The following is a 15,244-nucleotide window of genomic DNA, read 5'->3' as shown; positions in this document are numbered from 1 at the left end:
TTCAATGGACTTTTCACAGCTTGTTCCTGGATTTTGTTGTCATTGGGCAGGTCACATCTTAGAGCACTGAGATATGTTATCGCTAACATTCCTCCTGAAGTAAACGGTGTATGTAGTCTTCACAAAAGATATTTAAACTTGAAAAAGGATTTAAGAGTGTAACTAATGCCTTTATTAATGTTAATGAATCATACTAAGACTCATCTGGGAGTTTCTTTTTTTATTGGCACAAAAATGAAATGACTGAAGGATTGAAAAATACATGATAGGCAAAAACAACGGAAGAATGAAGCTAACTAAATAGTTTGTAATCGATATTTTGAAATGTCACTTATTGCAGTGTGGGGATCCTGGCATATACATACAATATTCTGACATTCTGGTCGAAAATGTTTCATCTTGAATTTTGCTGTCTGAGTTTGACCAGTCCAATTTGAGCTAATCATCTTTTACTTGGCTGGAATTTTTAAATTATAATTTGACTAACCACAAACTGAATCTGAGTTTTCTGACTATTAGAAACTTAAGTTTTCCCAATGTTTCAGGGTTCTGAATCTGGAGTCTTTGACCACTAGTAGCTCTATGGAGTAATGTTTTTCACGAGTGGGCAACGCAAGTCACATTCCTGCTCTTCTACTGATTGATGGTTGGTTTCTGGTATTTAAGTGACCATGTGGAAATTTCATATGTGGAAATTTAAATGACATCATTTCATAAAGATGGTTTTCAAAGTCAATATTTCAGTGCTAAAACTTAAATGGTGTAAATTTCTTAAACCAGCTGAAGCGGGTTATGAATCCCCCTCAGACTCTCCTGAACAGGCTGCACTGTGTGTTGTCCAAAGTGTCCGACATTACAAGTACATACTGTATACATGTACACACACCTCCACACCATGGTAACATTTCTGAGGAAGGACAGAGAGCAACTTCTCTCATAACTATAACTGAGTATGAGGAAGTGCGATGTATTTCAACAGAACGTTTCCTCAACAGGACTCTAAATAAGAACTGGTCAGTCCACTTGCCTTTAAGCTCCATCTTGAAAGTGTTGTTTGCCGTTCTATTAAACAAGATGTGGATGTGGGCGGGCGTGTAAGGCTGAACCCAGATCCCCATCCACTAACCTTGGAAAGACAGAGAGAAGCTGATTTACTTTTATGCTGCACGCTATCCTGAAATCCTTGAAGAAACACAGGTAATTAAACAAACAATAAAAAACATTAAATTATGCCTTAGTCTTGGCCAAGTAAGACAGCATCCCCATCACTGGACTGGGCACCAGAGGAAAGACTGCCCCCATACTGGCTCACACACACCCCTAGCAGGGACCTTTTCCCCACAGGTCTCCCATCCAAGTCCTGGCCGAGCCACACTTGCTTAGCTTCAGTCATTCAGCACAAAGTGGTGCATGCTGGAGCAGCTGCTGACGGTTATGTAGTGTAATGACTTCTTGGCCAGGTGTAGTGACTTCCTGGAGGCTCAGCCGGCTGCCTCATGTTGCCAGTAAGAGTCCAGGAAGTCACTGCAGACGTCCAAGAAATAATTACACTATAATAGGCACAGCTATTTCTTTTTTGTATGGGGACTTCAAAACTTAACACAAGTATACTGCTGATTGGTTGGACGGATTGATTGATCAATTAGTAGAATCAAGGGTTCTATTTCTATTAAATGCTTTAATCATGAGCCACATAAGGGTAATGTTTTCGAGTGGAAAAATCCTCATTCGGTGGGCCTTTGCAAGCAAATATTGATACATGTGAGCGTTTGCAATGAAATCAGCATTTCTATATTTCTGCCACCCCTTAAAGTCTCCATGTCACCCTCTTGCCACTCCATCAATACTTCTCTTCATCTGCCACTGACCACATACTTATTCCCACAGGGGCGTTTTCCTTAAAAAAGCAGCTGTGTTTACTTGAACTGCTAAAAAACCTAATATCCCACACCAAAGGCATCCTGGATTTGATTGCTCCTTTCATTCGGCGTGCTAGTGTAAAACGGTGAAAAGGGTGCTTCTTTTATTAAACTGCTTGCTGTGTGCTCTATTCAAAATCAAGATGTCTCCACTTGGACAAAAAAAGTGAAGCAGGCTGCAGCACTGTGTGGAATGATGCGCCCCTCCTGTTGAAATTGTGTTGCTTATAGTGCCACCTTGCGACTGGTTAGGGATAATGTCGGGTGCAGGTTAAAGTAAAGGGAACGCGGACAGACAGGGGAAGAGTTGGAGGCTGGAGTTGAAGGGAGCACTTCCTTTTTTTGAGGAGGGGGGGGCTAAGACGCGCGCGCGCGTGTCCTTAGAAAAGAAAAAAAGTGCGCCGCGTCAACTCCTGCCTCCAGCTGTTTACATGCCTTCCTCTGAAGAGGCGAAAGACGAAGTGAAACGCGGACATTTGCCGTCTCTGTGACCGCAGGCTGGACACCAGGCGGCCTTCTTCGGGCTCCTGGAGCGGGAATTATCCCAGAATACCAGCGGCTGTGGGAAAATCTATTTTTGGGAATACATCCCTCAAAAAAGGATGACCAGGGGTTTTCAGGGGCTGCTCGCTTTAAGCTGCTTTTTCTTAACGGTGGACTCGCAGACAGGTAAGAGAATATACACACGGGTGTTACGTTATTCTACCTTCATGTTGTCACGTATTTCCCTGACAGATTTTCCAGTTTGGCTGAACGGCAGAGTTGTCCCAGTATGAACTTAACGTGGTTTCCCAGTAACGACGTCACATGAGTTCCTCCCTGCCGAGCGGGGCGCCGACTTGTGAACACTGGGGGAGAGGACAGAATACAGTACGGTGACAGTAAACAAGTCGAGTTGGTGACTTTTAAACGTGAACAACGTCCAAAACCGTGAACGAGCCGCGGGGTTCGTGCGAAAAAGCGGGGAAAACGACCACCGGGCACAGCAAGCAGGTTAACCGGAAGTATCAGGGATCCACAGGTCTAAGGGCGCGAGGCAGGGAAATGACCTGTGGGCGTCAGGGCTCGGAGAGAGGTGGCGCGAGCTGAGGGCGTCTGCCCAGGTGGAGGGTGGCCGGAATTACTGGAAACCTGTTCCACTCACTCGCACTAAAAAACAGCGACAAGAACGCTCAGGTGTTACCGCTGCAGAGATTTTGAGGTTTATTGTGGTAACAGAATGTGGCTGATGGTGATGTTTAGGCAGCGAGCCTGATTCACATTACAGAGCAGATGCTGCATACAATAGATGACAGGTGTAGTCTGATGTATATTAACATTGGACTGATTTAATGTTTTTGGGATGTGAGGATTCTCTCAGTAACATCTGCACAGATGTGAAGCCCTGGCAGTCGAGATATTTGACAGATCATCATCGAAAGCTATTGACTTGTATTTCTTTCCTCTGCATTTGACTATTAATATTTTCAGTTTGTTTATGTAGTGTACAATAATAATGATTAAATTAAAACTGATCATTCATTCGACTCTGAAAGAAGCAGCCTTTTGCTGACTGAAAGGAAGAAACAGGCGGTGTGTCTGTTCACACGCTGAAATCCCTCACATGTCTGTCTTCTCTCTTTTCTCCACCTAAGGACAAATCTCGCCACCACAAAATGTGTCCCTGCGTTGGATCGATGATTTTCAACCGCGGCTGTCCTGGGCACCACCACAGCATTCAATGGAAAACTGCACGTACGAAGTGACTTCAAGAACCAAAATGCCGTACAGCGACACTTGGAATGTGAGTATGCGCACATTTCTGTGTTTCTTAAAATGTCATCCAGTTAAATAGCTAAAAATACTTTTCATTAGCTGATGAAATCAACTCCACGATACCCTTTAAATTTTATTTGGGGATCTCTGCAGCACCAGAGTATACCACCACTTCTAATAACACACAATTCTATGGCATTTTAGCAGTTCAAGTATTTCCTGCAAACACAGCTGCTTTGTAACAAAAACTCCCTGTGGTAAACAGAGGCATTCAAGGTTTAGACAGCATAGATAAGCACAACGATTCAAGCATAACACTGGGTTCATTCTATCTTTTTATTATGTGTTTGTGTCATTACTAAAGCCTCTGTGCGTAGGGACACGTCTAACTTTGGGAGGACACTGTGGTAGACAGCGACGTGCAACACTAATCTCTCTACAAACAAAATTTTATGCCATTAGAGGGATTTGCAGGATCCTATGATCAGTGCGGAGTAGGCGCTCACACCTGTGTTCAGATCACACAATGTGAAAAATATCCCATTACAACAGTACAGTACAGAACTCTGGTCAGCAAAATGTACTTAAAGTATCAAAATTAAAATGCAGAATGGCCACTTTCATGCTGTATATTAGATTATTGTTTATTATAACTAATGCGTTAACATGTAAGACTCATGTAAGTGTTGTGCTGGTCAGGACGGAGCAAATTTTCACCACTTTTTACACTGCTGGGTAGGTCAGTCTGTAAGAATGTATTCCCATTTTAGAGTTAATCATTTGTTTTATGTGTCATATCTTACTGTGCAAACAGTAACTATAGCTATCACATAAAAGAAATGGAGCTTGCCCCTGAGTTGTACCAAAGTTCAGATCTGTATTCAAATTCTGCACACATGGATTTCATCATCGACGCCCTGCAATGAGTGAGCTTTCTGTCGATGTGTGCTTGGCCTGCATGATCACTGGCAAAGTGCCTGAATTCACTTTCTTGCTAGGCATTTAAAAACCAGCATTCCTGAAAAGCTCTGAACAGCACATAAAAGATCCCTAACACTACGCGTGGTGATATATTCCAACTAAACACTAAGAAATGGCCAGTGTGTGTGGTTTTTTTTGGACAGCAGCCATCTAACATGTACAGTAAAGTGCTGGGTTGCGTCAGAGTTACTGCTGCTGCTGCTGCTGATGGTGATTTGGTTGTTCACTCACTGTGTTTTCGTCTGTTCTTGGCAGACTCCGGAACAGCCATCTTGGAGTGAATATGTGGTGATGGAAGGAGGATTTCTGCACTTGTCTGTTAAAACGGTCTGTAACGGCAACCATAGTGAGCCGGTTGTCATCAACGTCACTGACCCAGGTAGCTTCAATTAGCTCAGCATTACCCTTGATAAGACCCAGTGTAGTTCTCCAAGTTTGAATGCTTTTGAGTAGACAAAGACATGCAGGCTAAAGGTTTTTTAACTATGTATGAACTGTGTTGTTGTTCACAGTGCTGGTGAGGAATTTGCAGTGCTACATCCATTCCTCCACACACACTCGCTGCTCCTGGAGCCCAGTCAGTCCACATCTCAGTTTTTTCTACAAGTATGTGCCAAGTTTTTTTTTTTTTTTTTGCACAGTTTCTACTTACACAATAAATAGACACTGGAGAGCAGTAAAACTAGAACTCACCCTTACACAGTAAATGTGAGTAAGCTGTATTGTAATACTTCCTGATACACAGGGACTAACTTTGGTTTATCACATAAGAAGCAGACTGAACCTTGGTGTATTATCACTGTGTTTTGAGAACTGTAGGTTTGAAAACGTCATCAGCAATATCCAGAGCGCTCGTCTTGTATAACGTTCAGTGTACTCCTAGTCTGTTTTTACATTCACATGGGGCTGGTTTTAGTCTTTTTGTGGGATTTGTTTGTCAGAGTACTGAAGCATATTTATTTATGTTATTAATGAATTTATCCTTTGCTTGACTAAACAACAAGCATGTAGTCTCACTTGCTTACTTTTTAGTTGTTGTTTTATTTATTTTGTTGTCTGCACAGCGCCAGGCTAGCTGTTTGCCCTTCTTTTCAATCTTTATGCTAAGCTAAGCTAACCGCCTCCTGGCTGTAGCTTCATATTTAACAGAAAGACATATGAATCGTATTGATCTCTTCATCAAACTCTCAGCAAGAAAGCAAATTCATGTCTTTCCTCAGGGTCCTCCTGAGGATTTTCAGGAACAGCATGCAGCATGAAAGTAAATCAGCTTTCCTCTGTCTTTCCAAGGTTAGTGAATGAGGATCCGAAAACATCGGTTGGAGATCCCGGTTCAGCCTTACGCGCCTGCCCATCGTACACTCACAGTGATGGCGTCAGGACTGGTTGTGACCTGCGGGCGAATCTCACCCAGGATGTCCACATCTTGTTTAATGGGACGTGGAACAAAATGCCTGTCAGGAACACTTTTAAGAAGGAGCTTGAAGGCAAGTGGAATGACCAGTCCTAATCTGGAGTCCTGTTGAGGAAATGTTCTGTTGAAATATGACCCACTTCCCCATTCAGTCTCATTCTGCACTTTCTCAGAATTGTCATGGTGTGGTAGTGTGTGTACACGTGTGTACAGTATGTACTTTGGACAACACACCGTGCAGCCAGTTCAGGAGAGTCTGAGGGAGATTCTTAACCCGCTTTAGCTGGTTTACAGCATTTTATGATTGTGTTTGACTGGATTTTAGTTGCTATCTCTCTGTAATGTCTTTTTCTATACAGCGAGACTTCATCCCCTCAAGTGGACAGTCACTAAAACTACGGATAAATTCATAATTAACTGGAGTCCTCCTGACATCGCAGCTCTGTCTAAATGGAAGTTTATAATTAATTACACAGAGTGTGATAAACAGAAGGTAAGCGATACAACAGTGCGATATTCGGATGTCTGTCTCTAACGTCTTTACGTTTAGTCTGTTTGTCTCACTGTCTTGTAAGAATTCAGCTGTGAATTCAAAATAATAGCTGTGATTACTTGAATCCCAGAGGCAACTGAATATCCAACTGTAAAGCTGAACCACTAGTTGAATACTGGAAGTTGAAGTTGAAACACCACTGACGATCTAGTATTGAAACATTTACTTTGAAGACCATGTTTATGAATTGATGTGGTTTGAATTGTTATGATGTTGAATCCTGCGTTGTTCGCTTTGCTTAGAGTAATCTTTAAGGATAACTTTTGTTTTTTACAACCTGGACCTTATTTGTGGCATTAAATACGACCATTTACTCACCCAGACAACTTTGGTGGCATTTGGAGTCGTTTTGAAGAAATTAGCCCCAGAGGAGCGGCGCGTATATCCGTATAATGTGAGTACTCGGGGCATCCATGCGCAGCCTCTATAAACGCATAATCTGCGGCGAAACTCGTTCATATTCCAATATTTTGTTTTGATATGCTGGTGCTATTCCCCTCTGAGCCCGTGGTGGCATGTTATCAACATCCAGCGTCTCTAGACAACTACCTCTGACGTGGATGATGTCATTACCGAATGTCGCGCGCTGCGAGCAGCCAACCACAACACGGCTAACTCTGCGGCGGTCGGCTACGAATACGCAATAACAAACCATAGCTGTGCCAAACTACAGCTAAACTAGCCGACTGCATATAACAAAATATTGGAATATGAACGAGTTTCGCCGCAGATTATGCGTTATATAGAGGCTGCGCATGGATGCCCCGAGTACTCACATTATACGGATATACGCGCCGCTCCTCTGGGGCTAATTTCTTCAAAACGACTCCAAATGCCACCAGAGTTGTCTGGGTGAGTAAATGGTCGTATTTAATGCCACAAATAAGGTCCAGGTTGTAAAAAACAAAAGTTATCCTTTAACAACTGATGTGGTTTGTCGTGATATTTTTAGCACTTGTCCACAGAGAATGAACTCTGAATTCATTGAAATCAATGTTGAAACAGCTTAAAATCTACTTTAGGTATTGGCACCCGGTTTCCTCAGAGGATGAATTCCGCCGACTTTAGTGAACCCCCAACTTTTCATGTAGCGCCACCGTGGGGTTGACAGGTGTGGTTTTGAGTGAAATGCCTTCACGATTATTGGGTGGATTGCAATGACACCCTCTGAATTATCTGAAATCATCCATCACCATCATCATGCTGGATGTTTTATTTATTTATTTTGGTGGTTTTCAGTGGTGTTTCAGTTTCAGTGTTATGTTAAAAGCAGTGCTCAATTCACAGTACAATATGCAGTTGTATCTAATATATTATCATATTCATTATTGTGCTGAAACAACCAACTAATTGGTTAGTCGCTGTTACAGTTCTGCCCTCATTTTCTTACAGGTTAAAACCACAGATGGAGCAACATCAGCTGAGATCTCCATTGTCTCTCATTGTTGGTACAGCATGAAGATTAAAGCAAAACTGAAGAAAAAGCGGGGAGAGACACAATGGAGCAACGAGGAGAATTTTTGTATGATCATCGTCTCCTGTTTATTTTCTTATCTTGTTGAAAAGCAAAAAAACGAACTGGCCAGCAGTTGAAAGCTACTTTGTGTACTATGTGATTTGAAAATGACCCTTGTTGCTTCCCTCAAATTCCCTCAAAGCTGATTTTAAATTCTCTGTAAAAGCGCTGGGTTTCAATTGTAACTTGAAACATAAACCACGGTAGCTGTTTAAGCTGCTCTCAGCTGATCATCATGTTTTTGTCTACAGATGCAAAGCCTAATGTGTTGGTGTATGTCGCCATTATCATCCCTCTGGTGTTTGCTGGCCTGGCACTCCTGACTTTCATCTGTTGCAGGAAGTATGTTGAGTCTTTGTCTTTTTGATCTGCTCTTGTTTCGTTGTCTTCTTCTTTGCCTCTGATATTCAACTCTCTTTGAACAGGAATAAGGACACTATTTTTCCTCCAGTACCAGAACCTCGGGACTTGCTCAGCAGTATTTCTGACAACAACAATAAGGTGACTGTTAATTTATTAATTCTGGGTTTACTCCCTGGTTGTCCTGCCTTTTTAAATGATTAAAGGAACAGTATGACATTTTGGGAAGCATGCATATTTGCCATTTTTCTTGGACTTGAAAAGGTAATTTCTCTCAGACTCTCACGTCTTTGTGGTAAGCATGAGTTGAGAAATGGGGTTAGTCACAGTTAAAGGCTGACTGAGCAGGAGCTGCAATCTGGCAGGGCGGATGTGGCAGAGCTGAGGCTTTGTTGGAGTCATGATTACAGGAAAGGACAGGGAGAGAGAGGCTGCGAGGGAGACAGGAGGTTACTGCAGGTCAGATGTGTATGGGCAAATCCAGCCTCCTGTAGTCCCCTTTAAGTCACATTTTTCTCTTTGCTTTTTTGTACGGATTAAACAAACAAGACATTAGCATTAATTAGTGAGTTTTAGGGGCGCTGATAGACCTATTTTTTCACCTTTGGACAGAGTCAGGGTAGCAGTTTCCCTTTATTTCCAGTCTTTGTGCTAAGCTAAGCTAACAGGCTGCTGGCAGTCACCTCAGTATTTAGCGTGCAGGCGTGAATGCCATGCATTTCCTCAGCTGACTCTTAGCAAAAAAGTAAGTAAGCTCAAGATGTCCAGCATTTCCTTTAACAGCAGGGAAGGCAGTGTGGCACAATAGCACTTGATTATTATTGGGTCCAGCAACAGCTTGAAGTTCAGCCTGTAAACCTGTCTGCACCGGCTCTCAAACCAACTGTGCATGCGATGAGTTTTAAAGTGCCGCACTGTGTTCCGCTTTTTCTCCAGCATTTTGTCTTATTTTTCTCAGAGCACTGTTTGCAACCTGTACATCCCCGTAGAGGAAGAACACAACTGTAAAATCACGCTGGTGATGGATCCCCAAACCAGCTGACTTTGCACCTGGCACGTCTCCGCCGTGGCACAACTGGAAGTCCTCGCAAATTCTTGGGAGCAGAAATGAAAACTGCACTGTTCAGCTCACTTACTGTTACTTAGACAGAAGAATGCAGAAGTGAGCCACACTGGCTTACATGGCTCTTATTGAGGATGTCTGAAAGGCCCTTAGACCCTTTTAGGACATCCTAAATACAGTTTGCCTCCACATTACGCCAAACTCATGTCAATGTTCAATTCCTTATCACCATGTTCTGTTTACGCCCGCCAACAGCTCCTTTTTTGGAAATGTATTCAGTTTGTTGCAGTTTATTTTCCCATGTTTGGATTCGAAATATATTTCAACCATTACCAGCTCTGAAAAAAAGTGCTCAATGTGTTTTCTGAATCAACCCAAAGAGGTACATCCTGAACTTTAAATCACAACATTTGTGTGTCTGAGCCTTGAGCCCCCTGTTGCACTGCGGCGCTTCAGGCATGTGTCCAACGGAGACCCGTTGGACAGCCCCAGCAGCAGAGCATCAGTGGAAACGGGCAGCTGGGGGAGCTCAGGAACGTTACAGAGCGGCAACTCTTTGAACTCTTTTGATAATCCAGCTTTTACCAAGCACTTGCTGGGTTGTGTGAGGATGTGAGGAAGTTCTGCTTTTCTCTGTTTTACATCATTGCAAATGAAATATTTTTGGGTTTGGGACTGTCAAAGAAAGCAATTTGGATCATCATCTGTCCAAAAGAATTATTGATCATGAAAAAAAATCATTGAGCATCTTACCGATAGACCTGCTGACTTTTTTTTTTGTTTTTTAGATACATATATAAGATGTTTTCTTTGAATGATTTTTTTAAAGATGCCTTTTTGACATCTGGGCAGGGACAGCAGATTAGCATTCTGGGCGTTCTGTTTTTCTGTTGATCATTAAGCGTTGCCCCTGTTAAATAGACTAGTACAATTTTAAAAAGGGGTTCATTACATGATAAACTGCGTGCAATAGCCATTAAGCTACAGCCGGCCAGTCTGAGATACACAAAAAGAAAGACGTTTGTTTACTCTGTTGTAAACGCTGCCTTCTGATGGCTCAGAACTGTATCAAATTGAAGTGAAGTAGCTTTTGCACCTCTCAAGCAGTTGAAGGTGATGGTTCGAATCACCTTTATTCAGAATGTTGTTCATGCACTATGCCTTTTGATCGCTGCTCGCACAAACCCCATTGCACTTACTCCTCTGCTTCTGTGCTGTTAAGTTCACGACCAGTCGTTAGCTATGGCCACCTCCCACATCGGGCACTGTCTGTCGAGGCGTGGCCTTCGGAGAAACTGCACGGCCTTTCGGGTTCAGTTCACCATGGCATTGTTGCCTGATTGTTTGATGTCTGCTGGGTCAAAGTCAGGGAAACATCCGGCTTTCTTGCACATGAATGAGGTTTTAGTTACTACTGTATATAAACATTACTGGGCCGGAGAGCTGCCTACACATTCCAGAGTTACCATAGCTTAGTCATTTTTCTTTGTTTTTTTTTAGTTTTCACTTCAGTTCATTTTCAGTTAGTTTTCGGAGTGGGTTTGCTTGTTTCGGTTCATTTTTTATTGTTTAAAAATGTTTTGTTTTAGGTCATTTTATATTCATTTTATTATTATGTTTAATTATAACATGTTTGTCAAGCACTTGGGAATGGGTATTACAATGCAAACAACACTTTTTGAAGCCAGTTGACTCATCCCAGTGTCAATGAACATATGCACCTCATAGATTTCCTGTATATTGATTGTTTCAGTTAGTTTTGTAGGTTTATCACATGGTTTCAGTTTTTTGCTAAAGTCTAGTTTTTAATTTTCATTTCAGTTAACCAAAATGTTCTTCACACCTAGTTTTAGTTTAGTTTTAGTTCGCTATAATGACGTTGTTGGGTGCCACAACATCTTTAACAAGTAAAAGAGGAAGGACCAACAGTTTTGCTTTGCTCAGCTTTGAATGACGTGTTGAATTTGAATGTGAAATGAATAGCACACTCATGTAAAAGAACTCATATATCAATGTTGGTTCTGTACACTGAATTTTGTGAAGATGTACTCGGACTGGCTAATGCTGGATGCCACTTTTGAATTGTTTATAATTCGTTTTATGTTATTTCGTTTGATAAACAAAAATGTTTTTACACATGAGATATCAGGCCTTCAGTGTGGCTGTCTTAAAGGACTGTTTGACATTTTAGGAAAAAATGCTCATTTGCTGTCTTGGCAAGAGTTAGATCATAAGCTTGATACCACTTGCATCTATATGATAAATATGCAGCTGGAGCCAGCAACTGGTTATCTTAGCTTAGCATAAAGACTGTCAACAGGTGGAAGCAGCTAGCCTCGCTCTGTCCAAAGGTGAAAATCTGCCTCGCAGCACCTCTAAAGCTTATTAGCATGTTATGTCTCATTTGTTTAAGATAAGAGCAGCTGGCTCCAGCTTCATATTTAGGCTACTGTTCAGGCATGAGAATGGCGTCAATCTCATCTAATTCTCAGCAGTGTTCAGGGTGTTGTCCCTGGAGAAAGAAAGTCTGTAAAATCTGCAATGATATTTTTTCACAATATTGCATTCAGCTGGTCACTTGATGTCAGTCGTTCTTGAGTGTTTTGTAGATGTATCTTGAACTAACAAATCCCAAAGCTTCCATCACCAATCACTCTGCATGAAAGAGCTTTTTTTCTGTTAGATTTAGATTTCCTTAATATATCGTTTTTCACTTCTCTTTTGATTATGCAATAGCCCATTTGTGTGGTCCCTTCTTCCTACTAATGTTTTGCATATTTTGTAGTTCTTTTATTACCTGTGTCATATTTGTCCTCTTCCTTTCTCCTCCAGCTTGTCAAAGCAAACACTTTGGACCGATTTCTGAAAAGTGTGTCAGCCGAGTGATAATGACGGAATAAGAGTTTCTGAGCTTTAGCAGCAAATTTTTGTTTTTTGTGACTCATTTAAAAATGACAAAACCTCCCCTGAAAGAACACAATTACAATTAGAGATTATCGACCAATGGAGCAGGCTGATTAACAATTAAGGTATTCTTATTATCAGGAACTACCATGTGATAAGAATGTTGCAATATATCCCTGAATTTAGTAAGAAAAAGTTTTGCAACACCCAACTTTTGCAAATCATGACAGTAATGAGTCTTGTCTTTGTGTCAGTTCCTGAGCTGGTGAACTGTGTATCATCTGTTTCAGAGTGGAAAATACAGTAAGTGTGTGTATGGGTGTCCCAAAGGTGATCTGTGAATGGAGAATACAATGAATCCCAATGCAGACCCAAAGGTGATCTTGCAGAGCCTCTTTAGGCTGTAGACCTGCACATTTGGACATCATCAAAGCTCTAAAGCAAACCAATTCAAGGCAGATCAAGTTAAGATTGGTGTGATCAGCTGAATGGAGACCAAAACTGCCAGAATGAGAGAATAAAGACTGGTAGTTTTCCCCACTAACAATCAAAGTGTAATTCTCGTCTGTTTTACAAACTGTGAAACTTGCAGAAAATAAACATTTTCTCAATACCTTTGGTCAGACGAAGAGGTTTTGAAATTGGTTTAGACTGCAACATTTCCGCTTCTCACATGTGAACTGCTGCATATTTCTGCATATTTGAAAATGGCTGAGACCTTGATACAATGATATTACAGCAATACAGAACATCTGGAGTAGGTGTTATTATGAGATTATGCGCCTAAAATGTCTGTTGTTGATGTATAACTCCAAAAACAGACACATCATCAGTTCAAGTCTTCATGCTCAGAATCCTGAGGTTATTGTGGATTGCGCTTGTGGATATTTACTGCCTAAAATGGCACAATTCACAGTTTATTTTGCCTCGTGTGATTTCCAGGACGGTGGGATTTTGCTGACACTGATGAATTGATGAGGAAAGTTGAAGAAAAGACCTCAGTGTGGTTCCCATCCCACCTACAACAACAAAAATCTCCACAAACCCAGCTGCACGGGACAAAAACCTGGTCCGTGTTCTACTTCGGCGTCCTTGACATGAATAGTGGACAAAGACAGTGAAGATGACAGGAAATTAATTAAGGTGTCACACTGTGGTGAAGGGCGCGTGGAGGGAGGTGCGTAATTGGTTATCTGATGCAATCTCGGTGTAACCCCGCTCATGTTATTCCACACAGAGGAGCTCTGCGCTGTTTCCATGTGGAGGAGCTCCACTGAACGATGAGACCAAGGCTGTGAAGGGCAGGATGGAAAAACCGCAGAACGACTATTTTCTATTAAATACAACACCTGACATGTTTTCACCAAGCTATTTCTAATATGGCTATCAGGAACCATCCGATGCCATTCCTTTGTTAAGCAGAAGCACGTTGTATTTACATGTAAATGGTTGCATTGGTTAGCCATCGGGTTTTGTCCGCGCTGGCTGCCTTAACCTGTCTGATTTAGTTCTGTTTTGAAATCACCGACACACATAAACTAATAAATATGACGTGAAAACGGGGAATACAAAGCTCTGACAGGCACCATTTTGGATCAATGGAACGACGAGCGTTAAGTTAGCTTGAATAAAACAATTTTCCTAATGGCGCGCTGTCAAAATTAAAGCCTCAGTTGCGAACACATATTGGTGTGCCGTTTAGAACCACGGTCACTTTTATTTAGCTAAACTCGAACGCACAACTTCCTGTTGTACGCCAGCTGACCTGACGCACCTCCACACCGCACCATGTGGCAACAGCGCCCTCTGGTGGTCGGCACCGGCAGTGCCAACATGTCGGCACAGACTGGTCCTGATGCTGCGGGGATGCAGAGCAGCGATACGAGAGGATATGAAGTATGTAAGCTGTGCCAGGTTTGGGTTATCCTGGCGCAGTCTCTGTGGCGCAATGGAATAGCGCGCTGGACTTCTAATCCAGAGGCTCCGGGTTCGAGTCCCGGCAGAGATGGGTCACTCTGTGTGCCACACGGCAGACATGCGGTCATTTTTATCAGATGAGGACGATGGTGATGTTTTGATTGCAGATTATGATGATAGTCGATCCTCATTGTCCGCGCAGTGATTGAAACACTTCCCCATCACAGGTCTTCTGTGCGCGCTGTGAATGACTTGCTCTCTTCTAGTAAATTAAATATAGTCTAATGAAAAAAGCATCTTGTATAGATTCAGTCCATATTAATTTCGGCTTACTCATTTGAGCCTGTAAAGAAATGCACGCATGTAAAACGTGCGTTTCTTTACATTTTCTCTTGCCTTTTTTGACTGTCCTTAAAGTCCTGATGTCTCTTACATTGAATTATTATTTTTTAGAATTAATTCGCCTTTTCGAGGAGCAATATCTCTCCTGACATCTTAGTAGGACTAACATTGTTAATGAACAGTTCAGGTAATTTTGCACGAGCTCTTGCACAAAAACCTTCAACTTGACAGCGTGGTAAATGTGTTTTTCAGTAGTCTGCAATTATAATTATAGTATTGCCATAGAACTTCACAAAAAAGGCACTAATCAACATATAATAAGACATTTAAGACTAAACATTACATTTCTCTGCACAACCTATAAAATGAACGTTCACATTTGAACATATGCCCCATTAGCATCCTGTCTCTTACAGCCCCTCCTAAAGGTTTTTGTCAAGCTGTGAATTTGGATTTGAACCACACGTTTTGTAAATAAAAAGGTATCTCAGGTTAGAATGGCTCACCGGGATCACATGTG

General features: G+C 41.8%; 1 protein-coding gene and 1 non-coding gene across 2 annotated transcripts; both read left to right on the top strand.

The window, feature by feature from the left end:
* The first annotated feature begins 2,225 nt into the window (after positions 1-2,225).
* Positions 2,226-11,702, top strand: LOC121627008 (granulocyte-macrophage colony-stimulating factor receptor subunit alpha-like). Its single transcript, XM_041965767.1, has 10 exons — positions 2,226-2,588; positions 3,554-3,702; positions 4,911-5,034; positions 5,168-5,261; positions 5,946-6,142; positions 6,429-6,562; positions 8,015-8,144; positions 8,390-8,480; positions 8,564-8,639; positions 9,457-11,702. Exons 1-10 carry the CDS (start codon positions 2,522-2,524, stop codon positions 9,538-9,540), a joined length of 1,146 nt encoding a protein of 381 aa, XP_041821701.1. The 5' UTR covers positions 2,226-2,521; the 3' UTR covers positions 9,541-11,702.
* Positions 11,703-14,399: 2,697 nt separating this feature from the next.
* trnar-ucu lies at positions 14,400-14,473 on the top strand. The gene has a single exon. It is a non-coding gene; the product is annotated as a tRNA-Arg (tRNA).
* Positions 14,474-15,244: the final 771 nt, after the last annotated feature.

The sequence above is a fragment of the Chelmon rostratus genome, chromosome 23 (genome assembly GCF_017976325.1).
Source record: "Chelmon rostratus isolate fCheRos1 chromosome 23, fCheRos1.pri, whole genome shotgun sequence".
NCBI lineage: Eukaryota > Metazoa > Chordata > Actinopteri > Chaetodontiformes > Chaetodontidae > Chelmon > Chelmon rostratus.
Note: the sequence above shows the minus strand (reverse complement) of the source record. Positions and strands in the feature narration are given on the sequence as shown.

What these genes read in the sequence shown, in the direction of transcription:
- LOC121627008 (XM_041965767.1), top strand. Translation starts at nt 2,522, where the DNA reads ATGACCAGGGGTTTTCAGGGGCTGCTCGCTTTAAGCTGCTTTTTCTTA. An exon ending in CAGAGTGTGATAAACAGAAG is followed by an intron (nt 6,563 to 8,014) that starts GTAAGCGATACA and finishes ATTTTCTTACAG; the next exon opens with GTTAAAACCACAGATGGAGC. An exon ending in GAGCAACGAGGAGAATTTTT is followed by an intron (nt 8,145 to 8,389) that starts GTATGATCATCG and finishes TTTTGTCTACAG; the next exon opens with ATGCAAAGCCTAATGTGTTG.